This window comes from Corvus kubaryi, unplaced genomic scaffold (assembly GCF_017639235.1).
Source record: "Corvus kubaryi isolate FWS band 111438036 unplaced genomic scaffold, C.kubaryi_AGA036_p1.0 37357, whole genome shotgun sequence".
NCBI lineage: Eukaryota > Metazoa > Chordata > Aves > Passeriformes > Corvidae > Corvus > Corvus kubaryi.
In genome coordinates this window covers 7,879,902-7,896,595 of record NW_024581117.1, presented here as the reverse complement: position 1 = coordinate 7,896,595, position 16,694 = coordinate 7,879,902, and the positions used below count along the sequence as shown (strand labels likewise).

At 40.8% G+C, this 16,694-nt stretch overlaps 1 protein-coding gene across 2 annotated transcripts in view; it reads right to left on the bottom strand.

Annotated features, from left to right (window-relative positions):
* Nucleotides 1-1,068: 1,068 nt before the first annotated feature.
* MEGF10 (multiple EGF like domains 10) overlaps nt 1,069-16,694 on the bottom strand; it is an 85,817-nt gene continuing 70,191 nt past the window's right edge. For both annotated transcript variants that reach the window (XM_042033573.1, XM_042033574.1), the window contains 9 exons: nt 15,030-15,158; nt 13,800-13,928; nt 11,843-11,971; nt 11,113-11,349; nt 10,053-10,180; nt 9,760-9,883; nt 7,937-7,981; nt 5,733-5,939; nt 1,069-4,832 (listed from right to left, as the gene is read on the bottom strand). In XM_042033573.1, the coding sequence (XP_041889507.1) occupies nt 4,669-4,832; nt 5,733-5,939; nt 7,937-7,981; nt 9,760-9,883; nt 10,053-10,180; nt 11,113-11,349; nt 11,843-11,971; nt 13,800-13,928; nt 15,030-15,158 (1,292 nt within the window). In that variant the 3' untranslated portion in view covers nt 1,069-4,668. The remainder of the gene's footprint in view (nt 4,833-5,732; nt 5,940-7,936; nt 7,982-9,759; nt 9,884-10,052; nt 10,181-11,112; nt 11,350-11,842; nt 11,972-13,799; nt 13,929-15,029; nt 15,159-16,694) is intronic.

The window sequence follows — 16,694 nt, the reverse complement described above, 5'->3', positions numbered from 1 at the left end:
CACCTTAAGTGCTGTGTCCAGTTCTGGGCCCCTCAGTTTAGGAAGGATGTTGAGATGCTTGAATGTGTGCAGAGGAGGGCAACAAGGCTGGTGAAGGGCTTGTATGAAGAGTGGCTGAGGGAGCTGGGGTTGTTCAGCCTGGAAAAAAGGAGACTCACGGGTTACCTTATCACTCTCTGCAACTCCTTGACAGGAGGGGGCAGCCGGGGGAAGTCAAGCTCTGCTCCCAGGGAACGAGGGACAACATGAAGAGGACACAGCCTCAAGCTGCACCAGGGGAGGTTTAGGTCGGACAGTAGAAAAAAATTCTTCACAGAAAGAGTGACTGGGCATTGGAATGGGCTGCCCAGGAAGGGGGTGGAGTCAGTGTTCCTGGAGGTGTGTAAGGGAAGAATGGATGTGGCACTTGCTGCTGTGGTTTAATTGAGAAGGTGGTGTCAGGTCACAGGTTGGACTTGATGATCTCCAAGGTCTTTTCCAACCTAATTGATTCTGTGACTCTGTGAAATGTCCAAGCCCTTTTTTTTCTTAAGTGGAAACATGACTCTTTATGGAGAATATTAATTTATAACGAATGATTATTTACTGTATGTGGTTAATCACAATCACTCTTTCTTATTTTCTTCTCTTATTAATAAGATGGCTGCTTGAATGTAAAACAAGTCAATTATTTCGGATTAAGCCCTCTGTTTCAACAGCATTGAAGGAAGAGCAAGTTGTATTTCTCAGATTTGCATGGAAAAGCCTGGAAAGTACAACTATCCTTTTACAATAATGAATTGTTGCTTTTTTGATCTGAAACATTAGACCACTATGATGGATTTTTCTGGTTTAGTATTATAATTAGTAGTAGTAATTTATTTTACTTTTCTTCCAATTATTAAACTGTTCTTATTTCAACCCATGGAATTCCCTTTTCTCTTCTCCTCCCTGGAGGAGTGAGTAATTGCCAGCTGGGGTTTAACCATGAGAGCAAAAATGACATTTGGTAAGTTTCCCATGCTATTTCAAGATCCCCCATAGGCAAATGAAAAACAAGGGGGAAAAAAAATCAAAGCACTTCCCATCTTTCATTAGAAACTTTATTGCATTAACCTACAGGTTAAATGAAGTGAAGTGAAATATATGGTAGTGAGAAGGAGAATGATGAACATCAGTCATCTTTGGAAAATATATATGTTTTCACAACCAAACACTTTTGTTACAACTAAGAAAAAAAAAAAGCCAGGCATACTTGATAGGTTTTCTTTAAAAATATAATACAATTCAATCATATCAAAGTGAAGTCTTGTGGGCTAAAAAACTGAAAGAAGTTATGTTCAGTGCTCTAGCACTAGTATGAGTGTATCAAATGACAAGGTTTTCTCTACAGTAATTGATAAACACACACTCATTTGTTTTCAGTAATTTCAGATACTGTATATACAATCTTTAATATAAAGCATTTTTTGTCAAAACTAGCTCTGTATTCTTAGGTCTGGACTTTAGAGCTTCGGTGTAAGAATTACTATTTGGACACAGATAAGAAATTGGAGTTAGTGTACTTGAAAATCCAATGTATTTACAGAACACATTCCTTGCTTTTGATTTTATTTTATCCTAACTTCACTTCAATATGAACTTGCAGATTGTCTCAGCAGAAAGTGTGAGTACAATGAAATCTTCCTTCCCATAATCTGCATGTGCATCTCCAGTTAAAGTTAATGGAAGTTCTCTGGGTAGATCAAGATAAGGACAGATTGGATGTGTAACAGTGTGGTGTGATTAAAAATCTTTGATATAGTAAAAAGCCGTGAGGTTCATTATGCTTCTAAGTGGCCTGAACTAATGATGCCTACAGTATTTAAAGCCTAAAGTTTATACTCACTACTTTAAAGTCAGCTAATAGCTTTGTGCAGCCTTTTATTAAAATGGTGACACGTTGCTAGGGGAGAGCTACCTCCATTTTCAATGCTATATTTTGTCACTATTGTAATGTGAATATATAGAGGCAAGGCATGCCTTTCCATTCCTGTCTGTGGTGAAGCCAGTTCTCTGAGTGCTTCCTAAAATTGCTACATAACTGACCCATTCAGTCTCCTCCACCATACAGAATGCACTTCCAGAAGTATTTAAGTTGTGTGAAGATCACAGTGGGATCTACAAGAAGAGCTGTCTGGCAGTCACGAGGATTGAGCTGGGGATCTCTGAAGCTGAGAGCAGAGTGCACTCCAGGAAATCAGTGTTCTGAGCACCTTACCAAGAATCCTTCTCTGAAATAAATTCACAAGCCATTTGCTTGCCCTGTACGTACTGCAGATCCAGCTCGGATTTACACAGACATTGCTACTGCTGACTACACAGCAGGAGTTTTACCCACATGCAGAAAGGCAGACCTCAGTAATGTGTATATTTAGAGCACACACAATAAGCAAAATTATAGTAAACTCATCTACTTTCATGAATATTTGACTGAATGTATCACGTGAGGATATGTGATACACTGGAAATTTAAAAAACCTCCCAACATTTGTTCAGCTCTTTACTTTTCCATGTTAAAAGAATTGTTTATATGATGAAGATAATTTACCTCATGGTCTTCAAAAAGAGCAAGAAGTTTTTGTGAGCTCCCAATTGTTAAATGCAGCAGTTTCTATTCATGGCTTTAGAGAAGAAAGGTTTTATTTTGAAGTCTGTTTCACACAATACAAAAAAGATGTATATACCAGTAGCTCTACATTTTATCTATATGCATACAAACCCAGGCAATACTTCATCTTAGACAGGGATTAAATGGCAACCAGCCTTTGAAATCTTCTAGCTAATTTCTGTACTTGCAAAATCCAAAGCTAATGGAATTCTTTATTCCAAGGATGTACAAGAAATGCCCGGGGAATTGCAGAACAGCCAGTATCCTTTCCCCATCCATCAGGGACACACCAACCCTCGGGACAAGGTGCTACAGAGGCACTGCCAGGTCATATTAAATGCTGGCAGATCACTCCTAAGTTCCTAAAAGTAACTTTCCACTCAAAGAGGATGTCTTTATAGCAACTGTTTTACTCTTAGGTTGACGTGTTTGGGGAAAATCCTGTCCAATGGACAGATACCTTGGTGAATTTAATTTCCACCGAATCGTACAGTTCATAATAGACTATTTTGGAAAGAGTGAAAGCCTCTTTTGGAAAAAAAAAAGGCTCTTTTGGAGAGATGGTCTCCATCTGCATGGTCAACAGAGTCAGCTAAACTTTAAGGAGGAACTGTTTTTTACTTTTCTTCCACATTCTTGCTGTTCTCAACAAGAACACCTTGATTTTTTTTCCCCTGAATTAATGAATTAAGCTGAACTGTTATGTATTTTCCAATCACCTGTGACAGACATCAGTGTGACGTGAATTCTTACTTTGATCCTCTTGCTCTGCCCAGAGGTCCCTTGAACTGGACAAAATAAAGGCCAGTTGGCAAAAATGCAAAAGAAATGGACACACACTAGAATAATTTTGCAGTTACAAGCTAGTTCACTAAAAACACAGACACACAGCGTAAAAATGGAGACAGAAGTTAATGAAGGTGGGGGGGGTACATGTGTCACATTATTAGCAATGCAAAAGACCAGCTTAAGCATGTGTTTCCCTACATCAACTATAAAAAAGAAAAGGTGCCTTTTTAGCAAGTATGCACAGAGTTTGCTTAGTTATTTCTAAGAAAAAAAAGTCAGAACACTTTACTATCTTTACCCTATATTACAGGCATTATTACTACCTTTTTATAAAATGTAAACCCTTCCTTGCAGTTAAGATTTACAGAAGTCATCACCTTTGTCCACTCCTTACATAATCAGTCTATGGTGACAAAAATAAACTGATTCAATTTACAAATTTTTTTAAGTAATAACTGATATGTTGTGGATTATTAGTTTGTGTGTGGCAGAAACAGTGGTCAGAATTGCAACATAATGAAGCTGAACTGCAGCAAAATACTTATTGAAGACTGGTGCTGGGTCTGCAGTACTAAGATCTTGAAGCATCATGTAATATTGATGTATGCAATTACTTAATCTCCAGAACTATTCAAGCAAAGTACATCCACCACCCGCAATGGACAGCAGAGCTTGATGATGGAGTTCCCAAACAACTGCAATATTGTGCTTACTTATCCCCATCAGATCTTGTTTCTTATAATATGTCTTGACTAAAGATAAGAATGGAAGGTAAAATTTGGCAAGGCAGTTTTCCTTCTACTGGTGAATAACTGGTGAATCAGATCACCTGTACAAAGTGGTATTTGGTAAATTGCACTGTCCTGGGAGTATTACTACTCTGAAACATGACAGACATGAAGCCTATATTTGAAGTCGCTAAAATGTGATGTTATCAAGACTAATCTGCAAACTACTATTTTTTTTAAGCCAGTATATTACAGTATAAATGTGCTGCATACCTGTTTCTATAAAACTTACTGTCATGAAAAAAGAGAAGAATAATCAGGATCCCCAGAGTGTGGCATTTGTCCATCTGTCACTTGTATACGCAATACAGACCTTGTGCTGAGATTCTGCTTAAGGTACAGCAATTATCTGCCGGACAGATTAGGAGCCAAGATAGATGGTAAACTAGAGAGGAAGGAGCACGACCATGCCACTCTGCCCCTTGAGAGTCTCAGGGTTGAAGGCATCAGCTTCTTGTGGGGTCATTCGCTGCTGACCCCCTTTGTGGAGGGCGTGGGGCTCTCTCGGACGGGAAGCAGGTCATAGTGGCACGGAATGTGGCTGTTTTTTGGGAGGTCATAGGGATCCTGGCTGAAGCGCCCGCCGCCGCTGCCGAACGCGCCCTGGACAACGCTCACCGTGGGCTCTGCGAGGAGAGAGCACGTGCACTCAACGTTAGGAGCAGCAAACAGAACAAAAACTCTGATATTTCATTGCAGTTTCTGCTTCAGAAAGATTCCTCATCATGCTGAGTCCTGAAATGCAGGTTTAGAAACACAGGGCAATATTTTGGCTTCACACTTGCAGCAGGGCCCTGCCATGAGTTTCTTTACTGACAGAACCAAGTGGACCAGCATCTCTTCTTTATATGTGGGCAAATAAAAAATAAAAAAGGTTGAATTTGGGATGTTCAATCAAGCTTTTTTTAACAGTCCTGAAAAGCACAATGATGGATTTCAGAGTGATCTCTAATTGCAGACAGGAAAGGAAAATATATCCTGTGATACTGGACACAATTTATTACAGCCCAGAGATGATCAGGATAGTTACCGCTCCACAAGACCCCAAAGTTTTCTGTAACTAAAGAAATACAGTAACTAGGTAGGGCCCATATTACTGGAATACTATGTCTGTGGGTGAAGATGCCATTTTATTCTGATGAAGAGAAGGAAACAGAACTTTTCTATCCCTCTCATACACTTAGGCCAGCTGCATTTAGTCTAACCTAGAGCTGAACTATATTGCAATCAAATGCTAAGCTTATCTTATGTTGTTGTTTAAAGCAAGGCTTTCAGACCAGGGAAATTCAGAGGTACCTGTAGGTTACAGAACAGAGCTGAAGGTACTGCAAACCCTGTTTGTGTGAATTACACCAAAAGAGTAGTAAGGTGGTTGTTACGGCTTTTGAGCAGAACACAGAGTCTGAACACATAATTTTGTTTTTCCAGTGATTTTCACGTTTTTTTGATTAAACTGAATCAAAGAATAAAAAGCCCAGTGCTCTTTGTTCTCAACCCCAGCATCTAGGGGTAGATTTTGTACCTACCAACTTCATACACGTTCTTGTTGGCTGTGGCAGAGCCGGCGATCTCAGCATAGGGAGAGTCACGACGCGCTGGGGACTTCATTTCCACATAGCCACATTCTGAACTCTTTGGCACCAGAGCTGGTGGGTCTTTGATAGTAGCATAGGGGTTCTCAGAGCTGCTCAGTGAGCAGTTACTTAAATTGTATTCTGAGTTCTTCACCAGATCTACAAAAAGAAAAATGTGTTACTGTCTCACGCATGCTACATGTTATGGACGTTGCTACCAGAAAAAAGGTGTTCTTTAATGCCAAGTTTTAAAAAGTCACACAGAAATAAATATTTAAATGGAAATCAGTCCTAACACTTCAGAATTATTTACAACAATCAATGAAAGCATCTCAACATCTATGCTCTTTAATGGACTTGATCTTGCCACCAGGAAATTACTGATGCAAAGGTTGAGCATCTTCAGTTCTGGTTAAAATGCCACTAGCATTATATAAAGATAATCTGTAGACTCAGTTTTTAACGTGCACTTCTGCTCCTCCAAGTGCTGAACTCAGGACACTGTTAGAATAACTGATCTGAGACTGTTCCCAAGAGCAGTCTGGGCAAATGGCAGCATGATTTCTAGGGATGGCTTGGATGGTGCAAAGTTTGGGTATGCAGCCACACTAAAATAACCAGCTGCTTCTAAGTTTCTGTAAGGCACACGTGGGAGAACTGGAAAGGAAACATCAGGTGGCTTGTGATGTCAGGATTTAACTGAAGGATGAATAATTGGCTTCAGAGATGTGTTTGTTCGTGCTGGGAAGTCATTTTGTGGTGCTTGTGGTACTTTGTTCTCAGTGTTGCTTCGTGATATATTGTGTTACTTAAACTGAGACTTCCTTAGCTCATTCCTGTCTCCATATCCAGTGTGAGACTGACCTTGGTGGATCTGTCAGTGGATGGGTGCTCATGATTTTGTGACTTAATTGAACTGGGTTTTTTCTAATCATAGAATTGTAGAATCATTTAGGTGATAAAAGACCTTTCAGATCATTGAGTCCAACCATTTATTTGACACCAAATCCACCACTTCACCATGTTCCTAAGTGCCAAATCTTCACATCTTTTAAATCCCCCTGGGGATGGTGACTCCACCATTTCCCTGGGCAGCCTGTACCAATGCTTGACAACCCTTTCAGTGAAGAAATTTTTCCTGATATCCAATGCCTCAATGCCTGTCTTGTTGTGAGGGGCCCAGAGTTGCCCCCAGGATCTGAGGTGTGGTCTCAGCACAGGGGATGGTCACTGCCCTGGTCCTGCTGCTGCCACACCATGGCTGGGACAGCGCAGGGGCTATTGGCCTTCTTGGCCACCTGGGCACCCCTGGGCTGTGTCCAGCTGCTGTCACCAGCACCACCAGGGCCTTTCCCAGCTTTCCAGCCCCTCTGCCCCAGCCTGGAGCTGCAGGGGGTTGGTGTGAGCTAAGGGCAGGAAAAACCAGGTGTAATAAATCACTCTGTCAGTTTAACTGTCCCCTATTACACACAAAGGGACAAACCAGCTGCTTTCTGTCTGTGTATTTAACTCATTATCCATATGGACTTTGCTACACCTTTTCCATTGTGTGGATATCCAGGCACCCTTGGCATGCCCTAATCAGGTACCACAAACAGTGACATGCACCGGGGTGGTACACTGTAAAGTCTTATGAGAAAACTGGGTAATTCAGATGATCAAAATATCAGATTGCTGCCCTGAATTTCCAAAGCTTTTCATTCCTGCTTGTGTCTCTGTATTTTGATATGCTTTCCAAGGGCCTGCAGTGAATGTGGTGAAGGTTTGTGGTCATGTAGACCATGCCAGCTGCAACTGGAATTGCCACTCTTTTAAAGCCTTTCAGCAGAGGCAGCATGTGTCCTCCTAACATCTGCTGCAGTCTAGAATTGAGCTGTGTTGTGACTCAAGCATGACAAAACATTAGATCTGTGTGACATACAGGGGACTCAAAATGACTTGGTTTGTTGTTTTTGTGGGGGTTTTTTGTCCTCCCTTCAAAAAAGAAAAAAATCCCACACCAGCAAACAAACCAATCATGCACTGGTTCAGTGTCTAGGAAAAATTTAGTCCAGGATTATTCCTATATTCTCTTCACCCAGAAACCAAAGGTAGTTTAGAAGAGTAAAAGGAATGCCTATGTCATTTCATCTAAATGCATCAGAAAACAACCTCACCTTTCAGGGACTTCCCCACATATCCTCTGTCAAGTCCAAAAGCACCTGAGGAAAAAATGATACAAAAACCAGAGTAGTTTTAAAATCAAAGAAAACAAAAGCGATTAGACAACAGATTCTAAGTGTTTAAAAATTCCCTTGGGACTCATTCCTGCCTTAGCTGAACAAGTCTCTCATGAGCACTGTGGAACTTCCCAGGATGGGGGTACAGAAGCACTTGTTACTATTTGCTTTGCACATTTTCCAGGGAAGGTGGGTCATAAGGGACCATTAAATTATCAAGTTTGACCTCACATAACCCCAGTTACTCACTCTTGAATAAGCCTAGTAAGTTGGATTAAGCCTATTTTTTTTGTCTGGATAAGCCTATCTACCAGAAAGGCATCCCACCTTGACCTGAGAATCTCAGGGTGTGCAGAGTTCACTCCAGTTCTCGATGCTTTGCTTCCAAATTTAATCACTCCCAAATCAGGGTCACGCTGTTCCAGTCCCAGTGTCCTGAACACCTTGCACCTCAGTCTACATCTCTGCAATTCCCTGTTACTCACACATTTCTCTCAGTAAATGTAAACAGCAGTGCATGACTGCTGTCTTCAGAGACCTGGCACTTCCCTGGTTACAGATCTGTTCAAATAGCTTTGATTGATATTGTGGAGAGCTGATTTTTTAATTAGGCTGTACTGTAGTACTATGCTGGAAGCATTATAAAAGCCTAAAATTATTTTATCTATGCACTATCTAAACAAAATCCATAGTTTTCAAGAGGGAAGTGATATTATTTAAGGAGACCCAAAGATAATTAATTTTATTCCTACCCCATCTTTATTTATTAGATCTCATGTCAGCTGTTCTGTTGTTTTTACCAGTATAATTCTCAGGCCAGCAGCCTCAGGTTAGGCAAGTAATTCTGATCTGATTATATTAACTGATCTTCTAGGAAAACAGACATAATACCAGCATTCATCCAGTCCTCTGGAACCTCCCTGTTGCTCAGGATCTCCTGCCTTGGGTTAACCACAGCAAGTGTCTCTGAGGAGCATTTTGTGTGAGTACAAGAAAATATAAAGCTGAATATTGAGCATTATGACTGAAACCCTTTCCTGCAAAAAAAACCCCAAACAAACCCCAAAGCAAACACAACAGATCTGAACCTGCTTTGTGGTTTGACCAAGGTTGGGAAAGAGCAGGAAAAAACATAATGCTGCATACTGTTGTTCTGAATCCCAGAGTCTGATATATGTTAAGTACCAGAAATGAAGGTAATGGAATTTTCTGAATTACACCTGCCACAGTGGTCAGTACAATCCAGCCTTTTTGGAATGCATGAGAGTGGAAAAGGATGAAAAGGCAGCGTAAGAGCAGGATACAGCAACTCTCACAACTTCTTGGGAATTTTTCTTCTTGCAGACAATCCTCTGTCTTTAAGCAAACAGGAGGCTTAGCTGGGAAGATCTAGTACTTACATCTGAAGTGGCTCAGATAATGAAAATACACTTTTTAAACCACTGATTGCATTTTGTGGTGATTTCAAAAAAGACTATATGCGACCTTTCACTTATTTAGTAAGAATTTGTAATTTTGTCCAAGCAGACCCTTACGGTATGAAACCCATTGTTTTATAAAACTAAGCAATAAGCAAATCTTTTAATAAAAATAGTATGACATATTTTACACATCATGTCTGCACTGGGCATCAAACTGTTCCACCATTCCTCACATGGGGTCACTTTTTTATCTCTTCCTGCCTTAAGGGATGCATCCCACACAGAATGAATAACATTCACATTCTCTTCTGGTTTTTGTTTTGTTTTGGTTTTTTTTACCGAGCTCATTGAGGTAGCCACCGTGTTTCCAGTCTGCTGGGAGTGTTCCTGTGTAGTGCATGACAGCACTTCGTTTTCCAGGCTCCATATTTTTCAGGTTCACAAACAGCTGACTGGTTTTTGCCTATTTCAAAGAAAGATACAGAATAAAATAAAAATGAAACTGGTGGGAAGCTGCTGATTTTCCAGGTGACAATCAGGAAGAGCAAAAATAAGCCAAACAGGAGAGATGAGGGAACAAAGTATAATAAATTAAAGACTGACAGAGAAGTTTCCATGTTTTTCTGCTTTACCTTTGCCAAGGTCAGTCTCTCCATGTTGGTGACATGAGGTGGGCTAGAGCACTGGGTCAGAGTATGGTAACTAGGGTTAGAGAAATAGTGGCTGTTGACATTTCCACCATTGGTATGAGGGATGGTTTCTGAAAAGAAAAAGGAAGGGAAATGAACAACTGAAAATAATATGGCATTTCTTTCTTAAGGTATGCTTTTGACAGTGCTGTACGGATTTCAGAATCTGACCTAGAGTTTCTTAAAGAAACCCCAACAAACACAAAACTAAGTATCTTTTTTATTCATTCAAAGAAATGAGAGATAAGGGGCAGTAAGTGACAAGTCGTGTCCTCACTTTCAGCAAGGAGCACTCACAAGTGCAACCTGCTAGCTTCTCTCTCTGCTGTGCTCCCTTGCTCTGTTCTTCTTGTCTATTCATCATTATTGTCACTTGTACCATCAAATCTGTACCAACATCTTCTGGTGCTTCAAGAACACCGGGACTTCTGCTGATTTGCTTTTTCTTGACTCTGACAAGTGCTCCTGCTGCCTCCTTCAGCTGCTGCTTTCCTTAAGAGTGGTGTTCAGAAGGCACCATTGCCTGAAGTTCCACGTACCCACTGAATCCCAACTCAGAGGCACTTCAATAGGTCAAAAACTCCTGTTTGTTTCATTGCTCCTTCCCTTAATTAGTTGCAAACCTTTTGCTGTCTGTTTCGCTGCGGAATCTTGCCACAGATAGTGTGAAATCCTGATTTTCTACACTCTTTCTGTATTCAAGCTGTTGGCACTGAATTTAAAGTCCCTTGTAGAAACCAGATTTTGCCACACTCCAACTGTATATAAAAGCAGGCGCAGAGGAATAGAAATGTCCATGTTTAATGCAGAAAAAACATTTGAGGGTGCAAAATGTTGCACAGTAAAGTGAGGTATGTGCAGTATTTTCCTTACAATTAACACGTTTTTCCAGGGTGAAGACACCAAAAGCAGAATTATGTGAATTCAAGCCCCGTTAGGGGCAGATCTGAGCACAAAGCCAAGAGATGGAGGAAAAAAAAAATCTGTTCTAAACGTAACTTACCTGAAATGGTGTAATCTGCATTGATGACCCTCATAGCAGGGGTGTAGGTCACCGTGGGCATGTGTGTCTCCTTCCCTTTCTGCTTCTGCCTGTAAATGATGAACAGCACCAGCAGGAAAAGCACAACCAGGACAAGAATGATGATGCCTGCTATGGCTCCTATCTGGTAGGAGTCAGCAGGGAGGGCAGTGCTGGTACGGCTGAGACTGTTCAGGTTTCCCACTATGATTACACCGGCTGGAATGGAAGAAAAAATGAAAGTAAGTGGCATAAATCGAGAGGGGTCACGTGTCAGGAGCAGGAGACAAAATCTCACTTCTAAATCTAACTGTATTTAATAATGCCAGAATAGAACTCTGTCAGAAACCAACCCTAACCTTAAGGAAAAACACTCAGAATGTTCCCAGAAAGAGGTATTTTCATTAATCTGAAAAAGCAGGAATGTTCCCTGGGCAAAAACATGGGGCAGGTAAAGCCTATGCTCCATCAGCAGCTTTCAGCAGCACAACCCTGTATTTCATGCAATCTTCACTTGAGTACTTTGCTCCAATTAATTATCACTGAGGCATCTAATTTAAAGCCTACAAAACCTACATAAATTACCAGAGTGGGCTACTTAAATGCACTTGTCAGATTTATTTACTGAATGATACAGGGATGGGTGTTTAATTGGTGCATCCAGCCTCTGTGTGAAACCATTACAGTTAATTTTATTGCGTCTGGGCTTCACCTTGATCACACCTGGCCCCTTTCCAGCCTGGGCTGCAGTAACAGGTCCCCGTGATGTGGTCACAGGTGGAGTTGTTCAGACAGTCACAGATCTGGCGGCATCCATACCCGTATGTGCCCTGGGGACATTCTGCACAGAATAAAAACAAGCAAAAACTCATTAAAAGCTTTGGAGTTACAGGTCTGCAGCACCACATGAGTCTAACCCCACACATTCCTGTCCCTGGTCAGCAGATGGCAATGTGTTGTCAGAATCAGATCTCTCCTGGAAGGGCTCCTAAGAGGACCCCTCAGTGTGCAGGAGAGAGAGAAATTGTATTTAGATGTATATTCATCCTTTACCTGCAATGTTGCTGATGCTCAGGTGGTGCAGTGAGGGATCAAGCGGGGAAAAAAAGAAGGCAAAGAAGAGAAAAAGGGTAGAAGGCAGTGAAGAAATGGGCAAGGTGTGAGTAAAGAGCCAGAAGACTCAGATGCCAGTGCATGAAAAGTCACATAATCATGCACGTGGAGCCAGACACCTGGATGGAGTCCTGTGGTGTGACAGATGTGCTGATGTAAAACAGCAAGAGGAAAGGGCCATAACAGTGAGTCTAAAATGCACCACACATTTATAGAGAAATAAAACTGCTGCCCATAGTATGCTCTGGTACTATAATGTATACACTGAGAAACTACCAACAGGAGAAAAATGCTAAATTATGGAGAATAAGGTAATTGGGAGAGTTGTACTTAATTATTTTTCTCCCTGAATGACTTGAATACAACGCTTAATTACCAATCAAAGTGTCTCCTACCTCATGTAAGTATGCTGGTGGAGAATTATCCTACACTGATGAGAATTATTTCTTTCATACTGCCACCTCTTGGTACTGTGTGGCCCGTCACATTATAGTAGTTCTGATGGTTTCAGCAAATGCGGTATTTCTTCACCTTTTGTGACTCAATTTCCTGAAACTTCTCAAGAGTTCTGCAACTATATTTACTTCTTTTTGTCTTTTTAAAAGAATTTAACTCATCTTTCATGCATTCCTAATTTGGAATAATTTACAAAATAAAGTAACACACTGGGTGCCAGAGAATGTTCTTGCAGTCTTGACAATTCCCAACTCAAGTGAAAAACTTCATGTTTATGTACCTCCTCCTTCTCTTGATTATGCTCAACAAAACAAGATTATAAATACTGAAGTAAATGGGTGGGCAAAACCTATTATGTCATAATACATTTTGGCATTTTAAGATCTAAATTAGAATTAATACCAAAACATTTAGCTTAACGTTGTTAAATCATTATTATCAACTTGTAGGATAAAGTACAAAATCTGTAACAGAGTTAGATTTGCCAAATTATTCAAAGTGATGTTTTGACATCAAGAGACTATCTTAAAAAGTCATCTCTTCCTGAACATCATTGATGTTTTGAGGAGAAACACAGATGTCATGAGAATTACAAATTTGGGAGCACAGCTTCGTAAAGTCAGCAAAGGTTGGACAAACAGTCCTGTGCTCACGAGCCTGATTATTCTTTCAAGGTTGTACAACATTACACCACCAGTGATGTCAGTGGTGTTATCCCTGACCTTCCTGAGGAGAGAACCACACACATATGAAAACAAAACGCCACCTACAACGGTTTTACAATCCAGCTGTGCTGTAAAACCACACTGCGAAGATTGATTTCATCCAGCACTGGTGAGTTAGTCCTTATCTCTAGTTTTCCAGCTATTAGCTGTCACTGTGGTTTATGCTAATGGACACATTTTGTTGCTTTCACAGGATGCTAATGACAATTCCTTGGATTCATTTTGTTGCTTTTACATGACGGAGTAATTGGGTGTTCCTTTAGCGTTACAACCAAACACAGTGAAAAGAAACAGCCACCAGCTCCTGAAGCTCTCTGCCCATCAGTACTCCCTGTGCCCCCACAGGCTGTGTCCCAAGGCAGAGGGGGTGCTCACTGTGCTCGCAGTGCCGCCCCATGAAGCCCGTCCGGCACGTGCACTGCCCGCTGATGTGGTCGCAGTCGGCTCCGTTCTGGCACTGGCAGATCAAGGCACAGTCCTTCCCGAAAAACCCCAGGGGACACCCTGCAATACAAGCAAAGGGAAGGGGAGAGAGGGGTGAAACAGCTGCTCTGGGAGTGGAACATTCTGGTTCAGTGCGGGACTCACTCCTGCAGCTCCAGAAATGGAGTGTTCTCGTGGCACAAGGGACCAAGACCTGCCTGGTCTGAAGGGGTTTCAAACACGCATCAGGCAAAAATGGGGTTGGGAAATGGTGCTGGCAGCAGAGGTTCTGAAAAGACAGCAGGGACAGCTCCTTGAAGAAACGGGCTTCAAAAGAGATTTGAGGGAGGAGGAAGAGAGCAATCTGGGAGTCTGTCCATTAGTCAGTGAACCTCTAGACATATTTCCTTCATAGTTTTTGTTGAAGCATTAAAAAATCCAAAATAACAACATATTGTACCTGAGCTACTCACAAAGAAACCATTTCAGTATGAAGAAGACACACCACTGCAAAGAGATCATTATTCACCAGCAGGAAGCAAAAAACCCCTGATAGCTGACAGCTGAACCAGCATAGTTAATGTCTCCCAGAACTGCATCCATATGGTCCTATGATGTATCTGTTATTTCTTGCCACTGTGACATTACTCATTTGAAACAGGAGTTCTGATTTTATACAAAACATGTATTTGAACAATGAATGCAAAACACAGTCAGCAGTCCTATATTTCTTGAGGTGAAATACAGGGGCTGAGGCCAGGATCACAGTCAGCGAGGCAACCTGAACTGAAGGTAAACCAAACTGAAGGTGTAATATGGCAGAGATAAGAAGCCAACTTTATTAATATTTATTTCTAACAAATGTTTATTTCTCAAACTTCGTATGAAGTCTGGCCAGCATGTAATGACGGCCCCATACCTACACCCAGTCACTGCACAGCTGTTTTGCTGTAACAAAAAGCTCTTGGGGAAAAAAACCCAAAACAGTATTAATGTATTATTAAAGGAAGAAAATTCCAGAAGAAATTATGATGTTACAGTCTAGTGAAGTCGTCTTTCAAGGTTCTAAAGGAAACAGCTTCTGTATCAGTATTTGAATTACAGATGCTGAGCTCCAAGCCATTCTGGAGGATAATTCTGTCACTGGTGTTCAGACGAAGAATGAGCACAAAATCCACTTACTCTGTGTGCAGTAAAGGCCAGTCCAGCCCGGGGTGCACTTGCACTCCCCATCGTAGGCACTGCAGAAAGCTCCATTGTGGCAGTTGCACGTGTGGATGCAGTTTGGTCCCCAGTGGGAAGGTGGGCAAGCTGGAACAATCCAGAGCAATTAATTAACCTCAAATGACAAAGGTTCCTTGATGCACATGAATGGAGCTGCTTCCATTCACACATGAGCACTGCTTTGTTTGGTGTTTGCTGTTTTTCTCCCAACTGCATGTTTTGGGCTGCTCTATTCTGAGTAAACAGTCTCAGATTTATTCATTTATTTCAGCTAAGGCATCATTTTACTTCAGGTAAAAAGCGACGAAAAATATTAAATGTGTGAAAAATGCATACTTGATACTCAGTAAGTAGGACACTCATAGCAGCTTTCTCGGAGAAAGCCATTAGGTTTCCTTTCCTCATTTATTTTTTAATCTGCAAACAGTCAAGGGGACACAGCTTTTAAATCTCAAAACTGAAGGAAAACAGAGAATGTGAAAATCCTGTATAGCCTAGAGCTTTAGACCCAGTACTAAGTTTGCTTCTCCTGCTTCCACTGCTAAATTCTATGTGTTTGCCTAAATGTGGTGAAGATAATCAAGTCTGTACCTTAATCTGGTTAACTCAGTTACTTCCATGGGTCCAATAATCAGTATAATATTTCTAAACCCCAAGTAATTATCCACAGAATAGAGATTATTTTGCTCGCAATCACGTCGACTCATTATGAGACAGAATTTACTGGCTGCTTTGGAAATGTCGTGATGGATGAATCTGATGCTATGTGCTGCCACTAGAACTGCAAAGCGGTTCCAAAATACTAATTACTATTCAGAGACAGCAAAAGATAATTTTCTTCATGGTAGAATATCACTAAGTGAAGAGGGTTCTCTAAGAACAGACCCTTTCTGTTGAGTAGGATTCTCATCCTGAGGGGTTTTTTTCTTTAGTAAAGAAAGCAGTACTTTAAGTAGTACTGAGTATTTTAAAAATAAGTAGTAAAATAAATAGCTCTTTAGTACTTTAAAAATAGTTTTATGGAAGTGCAGTGTCAGTATTTCACAGGAGAGAAGAAACTGGTCAGACACTGAAGCCTTGCTTTTATTTCTGTGTAAATTTAAAAGGCTGGTAACTCCTTACTGTTTTGTACTGCTTTGATTGCCTGAGACCAATAAAATTCTTGAAACCTTTAAACATTTGCATAATGATTCATGTATATGTGGGCTGTATTTTTCCAAAGTATCATCTTTTTTCCCAAATTTCAGTTCCTTAAGAACTGTATTACCATGTATTGAAAAAAAGCACTAAGTTTGGGTTTTTGTTACTTTCACTTGTGCCTTGTAATAATTTTTGATTAGTGTTTTGTGTTTGAAACTAGTGGTCAGCTAAGAAGGAATGAAAATCACATAAAGGCAAAAGGTTAGAAGTTTAAAAAAGGTCGCTGGTTCTGAAAGAAATTAATGGAATCATTATTTTCCATGTGAACGAAAGGCCTTTATACAAAGCAAATAAACTTCCTCTGTTACGGTCCGTGAGCACAGCCTCAATAAACACTTCCATTCATATTGCTGGCACCATTTTCTTGATATTGATTCAGTGAATAAGTCCCTCCTCCTCCTAAATACCCCTATTCTGCTGATC